At 37.1% G+C, this 12,523-nt stretch overlaps 1 protein-coding gene across 1 annotated transcript; it reads right to left on the reverse strand.

Annotated features, from left to right (window-relative positions):
* Positions 1-5,094: 5,094 nt before the first annotated feature.
* Positions 5,095-12,251, reverse strand: LOC141338156 (NLR family CARD domain-containing protein 3-like). The gene is made up of 8 exons (XM_073843714.1): positions 12,229-12,251; positions 11,516-11,638; positions 11,184-11,306; positions 9,178-11,031; positions 7,725-7,892; positions 7,391-7,564; positions 5,706-5,752; positions 5,095-5,624 (listed from the first exon to the last, which is right to left on the reverse strand). The coding sequence occupies exons 1-8, from the start codon at positions 12,249-12,251 to the stop codon at positions 5,095-5,097; spliced, it is 3,042 nt and encodes a 1,013-aa protein (XP_073699815.1).
* Positions 12,252-12,523: the final 272 nt, after the last annotated feature.

The raw sequence follows: 12,523 nt of genomic DNA on the forward strand, positions 1-12,523 counted from the left end.
GTTCCATCATATATGTAGGCTAACATAGATGTATGCATTACCTTTTCTGACCCTAACCTTGTAAATATTACAAATGAACAATTATACTTTTTTGCTCCATCACTGAGACAATATTTGGTTTTAATTATAAATAATTCCAAGCACCACAATATTGCTTGTCCCCACAGCCATGTTCAGCAGGAAAGTGCTTTATTTTGAAGTAAAAACAGGTTTTTCTGTCATTTAAAATAATTTATCAACACAATAATGTATTCATAATTATCTAATATATGATAAAAATGGCATAATAAAACAAAATGTTGAATAAATATTAATATATTATAAAATATATAATGCAAACAGTGGTCCCCTGGAGTTCACTGTTACCTTTAACAAAAATCTGTTATTTTGAAATAAAAATCACACTGATGACATCATCTGACTTGTACTCTTATTAATTTTGTCACTGCATTGCTTGCAGCAGCAAGATGATTCAGTGGTTAACCTGGCACCTCACTGCAAGGTGTTTCCTTAATGCAAACATGCACATATGACAATATAGTGATTAATCAGACTGGGATCCATTTGCAGCTGTATTTGTGATAGTAAAGCAGGTATTGAGCTACAGGTGGCATGCAAGATCAGTACCAGGTATGGAGATTATGTGAAATGTAGTGATGTCAAAATGGGGAAGGGGAAAATTCCCTCTGATGGCCCGAAAAGGGAGTCACAGAGGCACTCCTAGTAACAAACAAATTGAGGATTCAATTTTTTTTCATATTTGATTGTGCGTTTTCTACACATTGCACCCTTGTATGCATTCCAGTCCTTTCAGACCCTTTTCTCTATGCTGTTTTTTTTTTTTTTTTTTTTTTTCTGATTTCAAATTTCCCATAGGTATAGGGTTTCTCTCACACAAAAAAAATGCATATTCTGATCAGATCAGATAACATACCAATACTTTACGATGGCTGTATGACGTGTTGGTCAATGTTTTTTTGTTTGTTTTTTGGAGAGTTTGAGCTTTTAAAGATTATTTCTACTTTCTCTGCTCACAATTTCCTTTGTAAAGCTATTTGAATCAACTGATGTGTAGGCAGAGGCCTGAAAGTTTCGACCTAGAGAGAGTTGTGCAGCTACTGCATTCTGTTAGCCTGACAAGCCAGACCCACATAAATGTAGGGTCTGGGCACTCTCCATAGACAGGGCTCAACCGGAGGGGTGGGATAAACGGTTGTCTTTCAAACTCCCTCTCCACGCAATAGGATATTGCTACAACCAATCAGAGCAACGAAGAAGGTGACGTAATCAGAGCGACGAAGATTTTTTAACGAAAATCGTTGCAGTCTGTCAGCCAAATAATGGACATAGATTTGCACCAGACCTTTAAAAGTAAACAAAAACATGCACAGACAAATCCAAATTATTATTAAATGTACAGCTATATTTTGAAAAATGCCATTTTTTAACACCAAGCCAGTGGTGATCACAATGATGTAAACATACACATTAAAGGGTTAATGCCACAACCTAAAACTAACAAAATACCAATGTCTAATGATGTTAGAGTTTGACTTTGTGTGGACATTACCACGATGACGTCTATCAGACGTTGGATTTTGGTTGCCATACCTGACGAATAAATGTCAGTATTTGACGTCAATATGACGTTGGCTTAAGATGTTGGCTCGACGTTGGATTTTGGTCACTTTCCAACACAACTTAAAATCAACCAAATATCAACGTCTAATGATGTTAGAGTTTGACGTTGTGTGGACGTTACCACTATGACGTCTATCAGACGTTGGATTTTGGTTGCCATACCTGACGAATAAATGTCAGTATTTGACGTCAATATGACGTTGGTTTAAGATGTTGGCTCGACGTTGGATTTTGGTCACTTTCCAACACAACTTAAAATCAACCAAATATCAACGTCTAATGATGTTAGAGTTTGACGTTGTGTGGACGTTACCACTATGACGTCTATCAGACGTTGGATTTTGGTTGCCATACCTGACGAATAAATGTCAGTATTTGACGTCAATATGACGTTGGTTTAAGATGTTGGCTCGACGTTGGATTTTGGTCACTTTCCAACACAACTTAAAATCAACCAAATATCAACGTCTAATGATGTTAGAGTTTGACGTTGTGTGGACGTTACCACTATGACGTCTATCAGACATTGGATTTTGGTTGCCATACCTGACGAATAAATGTCAGTATTTGACGTCAATATGACGTTGGTTTAAGATGTTGGCTCGACGTTGGATTTTGGTCACTTTCCAACACAACTTAAAATCAACCAAATATCAACGTCTAATGATGTTAGAGTTTGACGTTGTGTGGACGTTACCACTATGACGTCTATCAGACGTTGGATTTTGGTTGCCATACCTGACGAATAAATGTCAGTATTTGACGTCAATATGACGTTGTCTTAAGATGTTGGCTCGACGTTGGATTTTGGTCACTTTCCAACACAACTTAAAATCAACCAAATATCAACGTCTAATGATGTTAGAGTTTGACGTTGTGTGGACGTTACCACTATGACGTCTATCAGACGTTGGATTTTGGTTGCCATACCTGACGAATAAATGTCAGTATTTGACGTCAATATGACGTTGGTTTAAGATGTTGGCTCGACGTTGGATTTTGGTCACTTTCCAACACAACTTAAAATCAACCAAATATCAACGTCTAATGATGTTAGAGTTTGACGTTGTGTGGACGTTACCACTATGACGTCTATCAGACGTTGGATTTTGGTTGCCATACCTGACGAATAAATGTCAGTATTTGACGTCAATATGACGTTGGTTTAAGATGTTGGCTCGACGTTGGATTTTGGTCACTTTCCAACACAACTTAAAATCAACCAAATATCAACGTCTAATGATGTTAGAGTTTGACGTTGTGTGGACGTTACCACTATGACGTCTATCAGACGTTGGATTTTGGTTGCCATACCTGACGAATAAATGTCAGTATTTGACGTCAATATGACGTTGGCTTAAGATGTTGGCTCGACGTTGGATTTTGGTCACTTTCCAACACAACTTAAAATCAACCAAATATCAACGTCTAATGATGTTAGAGTTTGACGTTGTGTGGACGTTACCACTATGACGTCTATCAGACGTTGGATTTTGGTTGCCATACCTGACGAATAAATGTCAGTATTTGACGTCAATATGACGTTGTCTTAAGATGTTGGCTCGACGTTGGATTTTGGTCACTTTCCAACACAACTTAAAATCAACCAAATATCAACGTCTAATGATGTTAGAGTTTGACGTTGTGTGGACGTTACCACTATGACGTCTATCAGACATTGGTTTTTGGTTGCCATACCTGACGAATAAATGTCAGTATTTGACGTCAATATGACGTTGGCTTAAGATGTTGGCTCGACGTTGGATTTTGGTCACTTTCCAACACAACCAAAAATCAACCAAATATCAACGTCTAATGATGTTAGAGTTTGACGTTGTGTGGACGTTACCACTATGACGTCTATCAGACGTTGGATTTTGGTTGCCATACCTGACGAATAAATGTCAGTATTTGACGTCAATATGACGTTGGCTTAAGATGTTGGCTCGACGTTGGATTTTGGTCACTTTCCAACACAACCAAAAAACAACCAAATATCAACGTCTAATGATGTTAGAGTTTGACGTTGTGTGGACGTTACCACTATGACGTCTATCAGACGTTGGATTTTGGTTGCCATACCTGACGAATAAATGTCAGTATTTGACGTCAATATGACGTTGGATTAAGATGTTGGCTCGACGTTGGATTTTGGTCACTTTCCAACACAACTTAAAATCAACCAAATATCAACGTCTAATGATGTTAGAGTTTGACGTTGTGTGGACGTTACCACTATGACGTCTATCAGACGTTGGATTTTGGTTGCCATACCTGACGAATAAATGTCAGTATTTGACGTCAATATGACGTTGTCTTAAGATGTTGGCTCGACGTTGGATTTTGGTCACTTTCCAACACAACTTAAAATCAACCAAATATCAACGTCTAATGATGTTAGAGTTTGACGTTGTGTGGACGTTACCACTATGACGTCTATCAGACGTTGGATTTTGGTTGCCATACCTGACGAATAAATGTCAGTATTTGACGTCAATATGACGTTTGTTTAAGATGTTGGCTCGACGTTGGATTTTGGTCACTTTCCAACACAACTTAAAATCAACCAAATATCAACGTCTAATGATGTTAGAGTTTGACGTTGTGTGGACGTTACCACTATGACGTCTATCAGACGTTGGATTTTGGTTGCCATACCTGACGAATAAATGTCAGTATTTGACGTCAATATGACGTTGGCTTAAGATGTTGGCTCGACGTTGGATTTTGGTCACTTTCCAACACAACCAAAAAACAACCAAATATCAACGTCTAATGATGTTAGAGTTTGACGTTGTGTGGACGTTACCACTATGACGTCTATCAGACGTTGGATTTTGGTTGCCATACCTGACGAATAAATGTCAGTATTTGACGTCAATATGACGTTGGCTTAAGATGTTGGCTCGACGTTGGATTTTGGTCACTTTCCAACACAACTTAAAATCAACCAAATATCAACGTCATTTGACGTCGATATTGGACGTCAAAATAACGTTGTCCTTAGACGCTGGCTAGACGTTGGATTTTGGTTACCTGACGTCACGACCTAAATCTAACCTAATATTAACGTCTTATGACGTTGTGTGCCTGCTGGGTTGTCTTTAATGGACTAATACTTAAAATAACAATTAAGTTGTTAATTTACAGATATTGTTTGTAATTTTACAAAGTTTTTAACATAATTTAAAATAACACAAAAAATGCTGTAAAAATAATACAGCATTTTTTCTGTATAAAAAAAGAAAAAATACTGTCATTTGTCTTTAATGAAAAAGGACCTAAAATAACAGTCAAGTTGTTAGTTTACAGATATTGTTAGTAATCTTACTAAGTTTTGAATGTAACTTGAAATAACAGAAAACTACTGTAAAAAAGTTACAGTTATTTTCTGTAAAATTAGGTTTTTTTTAACAGTGCATGTAAAAGTGAATTTTGTATAATAGGTAGCCTTTAAATCTGGCACAGAGACACTGAAGAATCAGGATACAATCTAAATCCAGCATAGAGGGGTTCAGTGAATGTGGTGTTGAATGTGTATATGTGTGTGATTGTGTGTGCATTAGAAATGCTGTAGAAGGACAGAATGCCGGCCGACCAGTCCAGATAGACTCCTACTCTATTAGATGGGGATGAAGAGGAAGGAATGTTTGTGCTCACATTATTGTGCCAAGCAGTATAAATCGTATCAGAAAAGTACAGACACCACGACTTTTCATTGAGTCCAAACCGACAGTCAATCCCACCCTTCCGGTTGATTCCCTTATATGTCACTGCTACATGACCCCATCCACTCCAATCAGCCTCCCAGTAACAGCGTCCAGTCAGACTCTCTTTACACAGAACCTGTTCAAGACTCTTAAATCTCTCTGGATGATCAGGATGAGGCTGCTGGTCTTTCACACATGATGTTGTTTTGTTTTCTTTAGAGAGCGTGAGTTGAGCATGTGCCGTGTTTGGATCCAGTGTGAGATCACAGGCATCTGAACACAGAAAAACAGATCAGAACATCTATGACATCAATAAATAGGTGCACATGTGTGTCTGTGTATCTGAAGGCTTACATTTTTGCAGTCCTGGAGTAATCCTGAAATCTCCTCCATGGTCCACACTAATAGAGACACAAGCATACACAAACAATTTTCAGTGAACTGATTAATAATGTCCAATTAAATGGTTTTACTATTGTGTAAAAATACATTTACAGCAGTACCACCATTTGTGGAAAAATAAATCACTCACTGGTCTTCGCTGATGATTTTTTGTAGCTTTAATAAAGATTAATTATTTTAGTTTGCTGTTCTCCTGTATTCTGTTCAGATTTAGTTCCTGTGTGCCCATTTTTGGTTATGTTCCTGGTCTCGTTTAGTCATTATTAGTTAACCACCATCACCTGTGTTTTTCTCATTTACCCATGTACTTAAGCCCCACTTTGTCAGAAATTTAGTTGCCAGTTATTGTATGTTGTTACCCTAAATGTGTGGTTTCCTTCATCATTCCTTGTGGATTTATTCAAAGAATTAAGATTATCATCTTTGTTGTGCACTCTCTGTCTTCGCTCCAACATGTACCGTGACAATTAATCTATATCAGGGGTGTCACACTCAGTTTCTAGAGAGCCACACTGCCCTACAAAGCAAAAAGGCAGTAACTGCATTTTTGGTCAAAAATTAGTTATTATCATTTTCATGATATTCAAGGCATCCTTTGTTATGTGACAAAATATCTTATCTCAAATGTGTGTGATTTCGCGGCATCCTCACGGGACGGTTTTAACATTGGATAACAGGCTGGATGACAGGATAACTTTAAAGTCATTTTTCTCAGTTCTGCACTCGGCGTAGTTATTGCCTTTTTGCTTTGTAGGGCAGCACAGCCCTGTACAGTTTAGATTCAACCCTAATTAAACACTAATTAATTCAAATGTACTATCCTTATGTTGTTTCTGAATTAATTTAGAGGTTCACTGTGAAATGATGTCAATATAAATGTTATATTACATGCAATTAATTGTTATTAATTACAGATTGTTTTTTTTCCCATTAATTTCTTAATTAATTAGCAGCATTAATGTTAATCTTTTTATTGAGGTTACTGTTGGTTATATTAGTTAATTTTTTTATTTGATAATCCGGCCCTCAAATGAAGCAAATTGGATAGCCCTGTCTTATATAGTATAACAACAAATGTAATACAACAAGAGATTCATAAGCAATTTTTGTAGGCTGTTCATTTTAACCGTAAGTGTAACAAGGTGGGGGGAAAGTCAAGAAGTACAACATTTTTTGGAAAGTAATTTTTTGTGTTTTAACGCTTATTAACACCCACCCAAACATGAATGAAACATGGGCAATTGTAGTGTTTACAGATTGCCTCCTTTTGCTTTCACTATTGCAAATGTCTCACTGTAATGTTCAAAAAAGGTCTAAATTATGAGAACTTGCATGCCTGATCTTGCGTTGTTTCCATGTCACTTCTCGCGTGTGTTTGGTTGTGAGACGTAGTTTGCGGACCGGGACAAAGTTGTCGGCGATTCTTCCTATTGTAAAGTCATGCAGTGTGAAACCCCCTGTCGCCAATCAATCGTGCTGTGTGAACACAGCAGTGACGGAATGCTACCCAAGATAGTCATGCAGTGTGAAAAGATATGTGACGCGATTGCTTTGAAAATCGTGCAGTCTGAACTCGGCATTAGGTGACTCCCATCCCAAATAGAGACATATTTATGAGTCATAATTGTATCACATACTTGAGTTTATTCAGTTTATAGTTTGGATCCTTTAGTTTGTCTTTGAGCAGCTGGACCCCTGATTGTCCTGGGTGATTGTAGCTCAGATCCAGCTCTCTCAGGTGTGAGGGGTTTGAACTCAGAGCTGAAGACAAATATTCACAGCCTTTCTCTGTTACCATACAGCCAGACAACCTGCAAAAGTATAAATCATAAATGAGGTGGAAATGTGAAATTTTGAAAGAAAAAACAATAAGATAAAACATTATTGAACTGATTACCATTTATTCATTAGAACTATTATAAACATCAAGTATCTTTTCAGTTTTTATAAATCACTGATGTTCTTACACACCTCAGTATCTCCAGCTGACAGTTTGGACTCTTCAGTTCATCAGAGAGCAGCTTTACTCCTGAATCATGCAGGTCATTGTTACTTAGATCCAGCTCTCTACAATTTGAGTATTGTAAAGCTGATGATACAATTTCACAATGCTCAGCAATAAGATTACAGCCAGCAAGACTGAAAGAGAGTAAAACAAAATTTTAATCAATTTTTGAAAGCTAAAAATAGTCAGTAAAGGTTACTGTATTCTCATACAGTGTCTCTACAGTTAGGGATGTGGGGATATGCTTGTCATTAGGCAATCATATTTCTAAAATGCACTTATATTAAATTTATCTCTCTATAAATCCTGATTCAATTGTAACTTCACACAATTGGTCACAACAGCAAAATTTAAGTAGTCAGTGCAATATGAGTGAAATGAAATTTTCCAAACCCATTTTAGTCCCACAGCATAAACTCCTCACTCTATATAACTATTTAAATAATTTAAGTAATTGAAAATAAAATACAATTATTATTATTAATAATGCTACAGTAATAAGTAATACAAATTTTGCATATACCATTCAAATGTTGTTGTTTTTTAAATTAGTCTATTAATCTACATGTACAATGAAAGACATACAGAGATTTAATTTGAAATGTCCATGATTTGTCTTATCTGTTGCTACAGCTATCACTGTCAGTCATCACAATTTTGGCAATTCAACAGAAAGAAAAACAAAACTTTTAGTCATTTGTGAATGGGATATATACATAAAGTGAGCAAAAAAAAATAGTCTTTTTATAATAATGTGGGTACAAATCCTAATGTTTAAGCATATAATGATATTTTAGGGGGTTATGTTTTTCTAATTTGAAAGCAACAGCTTTGACATGACTATTATATCATAACTATTCTAACATGACCATGCCTCTGTGTATAAGGCAAGGTTCAAAAAGAAATGATTGATTGTGGAAGAACTTGACTGGTCTGTAGAAAACAAAGTCCTAATCCCAGCTGAGCACCTCTGCAGAGACTTTAAATGCAGACTTTGAGCCAAAACTCATCACCAAACACCAATGACTTGTAACTATGGATACAGTCATTTTTGACACTTCCAAAATGGTTGCAACAAAGATGGAAATACAATTTACAAATACATGAATTGTTTCCATCTTTGTTGTCATAGTTTTGGAAGTGCCTTTTTTTCTGTTCTAAAGAAGGGGGGCCCCAATATTTTTGTCAATATAGTGTATGTACAAGTCATTGGTGTTTGGTGATGAGTTTTTGGCTCACGGTCCGTATCACACCAGAGGTGTTTAGCAGATATGTGGACTTTGCTTTCTGCAGACCTGTCAAGTTCTTTCACACTGACTGAAATTAAAATTACTAAATTAGTCAAACCTGTTCAGTAGAAGGGGGTGTCCCAATACTTTTGGCAATATAATGTATGCAAATATAAACAAATTTACTTACAGAGCTTTACTGCAGTTGCTCACAGCTGGTATCAGTCTCCTTCTACCCTCATCTGATGTGTTGTATTTTTTAAGGTCCAGCTCATCCAGCACCTCCTCTGACATTTGAAGAATATAGGCAATTGTTGAGCAGTGAGCAGGAGAGAGTTTCTTCTCTGAGTGTTTGTCTGATTTCACAAACTCCTGAATCTCTTTGGACAGAGTCTGATCTTTTACTTCCAGCAGACAGAGGAACAGATTTATGGATCTTTCAGTGGAAAGTCCATGCCCGTCTTTGATCTTCTCTTTAATGTACTGTATGGTTCTCGTGATGCTCTCTGAGCTGTTCTCTGTGTGTGTCAGTAGATCCTGTAAGAGTCTCTGATTGGACTCCAGTGGGATGCCCAGCAGGAACCGCAGGAACAGATCAAGGTGGCCATTTTCACTCTCAAGAGCTTTATCTACAGCACCTTTAAGCAAATTTTGTACAGAAGCAAAATCCTTCAGTTCCTCCACAGTTCTATTCACATGGTAGTAGAACACATGGAAAGCAGCGAGAAACTCCTGAACACTCAGATGAATAAAACTGTAGATTTTCTTTTGAAGAATGACAGATTCCTCCTTAAAGATCTGAGTGCAAATCCCAGAGTACACTGTGTCAGTGATGTCTAAGCCGCTCTCAATCAGGTCCTCCTGATAAAACATCACATTGCCCTTCATCAGCTGTTTGAAAGCCACCTCACCAAGTTTCACAATCACTTCTTTGTTGAACTGCAGGAGTTTCTCTGGATCTCTCTCCTCGTACTTTTGGTTCCTCATTTTGATCTGAATCAGCAGAAAGTGGATATACATTTCAGTCAGAGTTTGTGGAATTTCTGCACCTTCGTCTTCTTCCAGGAGCTTCTGAATCACAGTGGATGAGATCCAACAGAAGACAGGGATGTGGCACATGATGTGGAGGCTTCTTGCTTTTTTGATGTGTGAGATGATTTTGCTGGCTTGATGTTGGTCACTTATTCTCTTCTTGAAATATTTCTCCTTCTGAGGCTCATTGAATCCCTGAATTTCTGTCAGACGGTTGATGTATTTGGAGGGGATCTGATTGGCTGCTGCTGGTCTAGAGGTGATCCAGATAAGAGCAGAGGGAAGCAGCTCTCCTCTGATGAGGTTTGACATTAACACACCCACTGATGAAGTCACATCACAAACTTTTTGTGTGTCGGAAAACATTAGTTTGATTCTGCTTTCATCCAGACCATCAAAGATCAACACAACTTTACACTCCTCATAAATCTTTGGATCCAGAGCTTGAAGTTCAGGATGAAAGTCCAGCAGAAGTCTGTCAAGACTGTACTGGTGATCTTTAATCAAGTTCAGCTCTCGAAATGGAAGCACAAACACGAAATCCACATCCTGATTGGCTTTTCCCTCCGCCCAATCCAGAATGAACTTCTGCACAGAGACAGTTTTTCCAATTCCAGCGATGCCTTTAGTAAGAACAGTTTTGATTTGGACTTTCTCCTCACATCCTGGTTCAGATGAGGCTTTAAAGATGTCATTGCAGTCAATTGGAGTGTCTTGTGACTGTTTTGTTCTGGCTGTTTTCTCCATCTGTAAAACCTCATGTTCTTTATTCACTCCTTCACTCTCGCCCTCTATGATGTAAAGCTGCGTGTAGATCTTTTTCAGAAGGGTTTGATTCCCATGGAGTTTGTTTCCCTCATATAGTTTCTCATTCTTGTTCTTCATGCTGGTTTTGTGCTGGTCTTTGACTGTTTGCAGGTCTCCAGGCTCCATTGAGTGTCTCTGCAGCACTGCTACAGTGTTGTCCTGCCTGATGTGAGTCTGATAGTGGGGTGTAGAGGATGGTACAGATCTGATAAAAAATAAAAGAGCATGCATTTTCAAGTTGTACCCATTTGCACTGCATATTTTGAAGTGTATTTAGTGTTGTTTCATTGAAATTCTTAAATAATTATTTATCTGAGATACACTACAGTACGTTAGCAAGTAAATATTTATACTAACAGTGGGTCAAAGATCACTGGTCCTTTACTAAATTCAAGGGGATTCTCCATGGAAATGGCACTCTTCACAGACACACCACTGGGAACTGGAGACTCTGATCTGTCACGCTTCCTGTTTGTGGTACTGACAAAATACAAGAAAACAACATTTTTTACATACAATCAGATGAAATTTGCACTTTTTTAGCATTTCAAAAGAGCATGCTTTTCCAAGTTGTGTCCCTTTGAACTGCATATTTTGAAGTGTATTTAGTGTTATTTCATTGAGGTTCTTAAATAATTAATAACATGAGATACACTACAGTGCATTAGCAAGTAAATAGTTATACTAACAAAGAGTCAGGGATCACTGGTCCATCACTGTATACAAGAGGATTCTCCATGGAACTGTCACTCTTCACAGACACACCACTGGGTTCTGGAGACTCCGATCTGTCTCTCTTCCTATTTCTAATACTGACAAAACAAAAAATAGTGTTCCAAAAGCCTAAAAAAATCTGTTCATCATAAAAGCAATATTATCTCTTCACAAGACTTGGATAAACCATGCAATTCATATGGATTGGTTTTATAATGCCTTTATGACCCTTTTGGATCTTCAAAATTTTGGTAACATGAAATTCTAATGGAGGGACAGAAATCTCTCGGGTTTTAAATATAATTAGTGTTTTAAATATGAACGAAAGTTTGGAACAGCTTGAGGGTGAGTTAATGATGACAGCCCTTACGAAAAAGAAGTTTATTCATTATACTTCTCTTAAACTAAAAATAGGAAAGTATACTTTCAGTCTACTTCTCATAAATGTGTTTAATGTACTTTCCCAAAAATATTACATTAAAATTACATTTAAGTATACTTGACTTATACTTCATACTATACTTAATTTATTTGAGCTTTACTTGTGCTAAAAGTATTCTTTCATTATTATATGGCAGGGGTTCTATTACACTTTTTCTGTATATCATTTCTAAAACACAAGCAAAGAAGAAACCGGAAAACAACAGATGCTTAACCCTTAAAAGGCATACCTCTGGGCTTTAGTTACCAGAGACGTGATTCACCCGACATGATTAATGTGTATATAACCATACTGTAGTGTTCCCTACAGACTGTAATGTTTTGTTGTGTCATGTTCAAATTTTTTTATTTATTTATTTAGTTATTTATTTTATTTATTTTTTTTGTAACCCTACAATATTTATCATTCTTAAAGCCGAGTTCAGACTGCACGATTTTCAAAGCAATCGCTTCACAGATGTTTTCACACTGCATGACTATCTGGGGTAGCATTCTGTCGCTGCTGTGTTCACACTCCACAATGGATCGGCGACAGGGGGTTT

This window comes from Garra rufa, chromosome 7, assembly GCF_049309525.1.
Source record: "Garra rufa chromosome 7, GarRuf1.0, whole genome shotgun sequence".
NCBI lineage: Eukaryota > Metazoa > Chordata > Actinopteri > Cypriniformes > Cyprinidae > Garra > Garra rufa.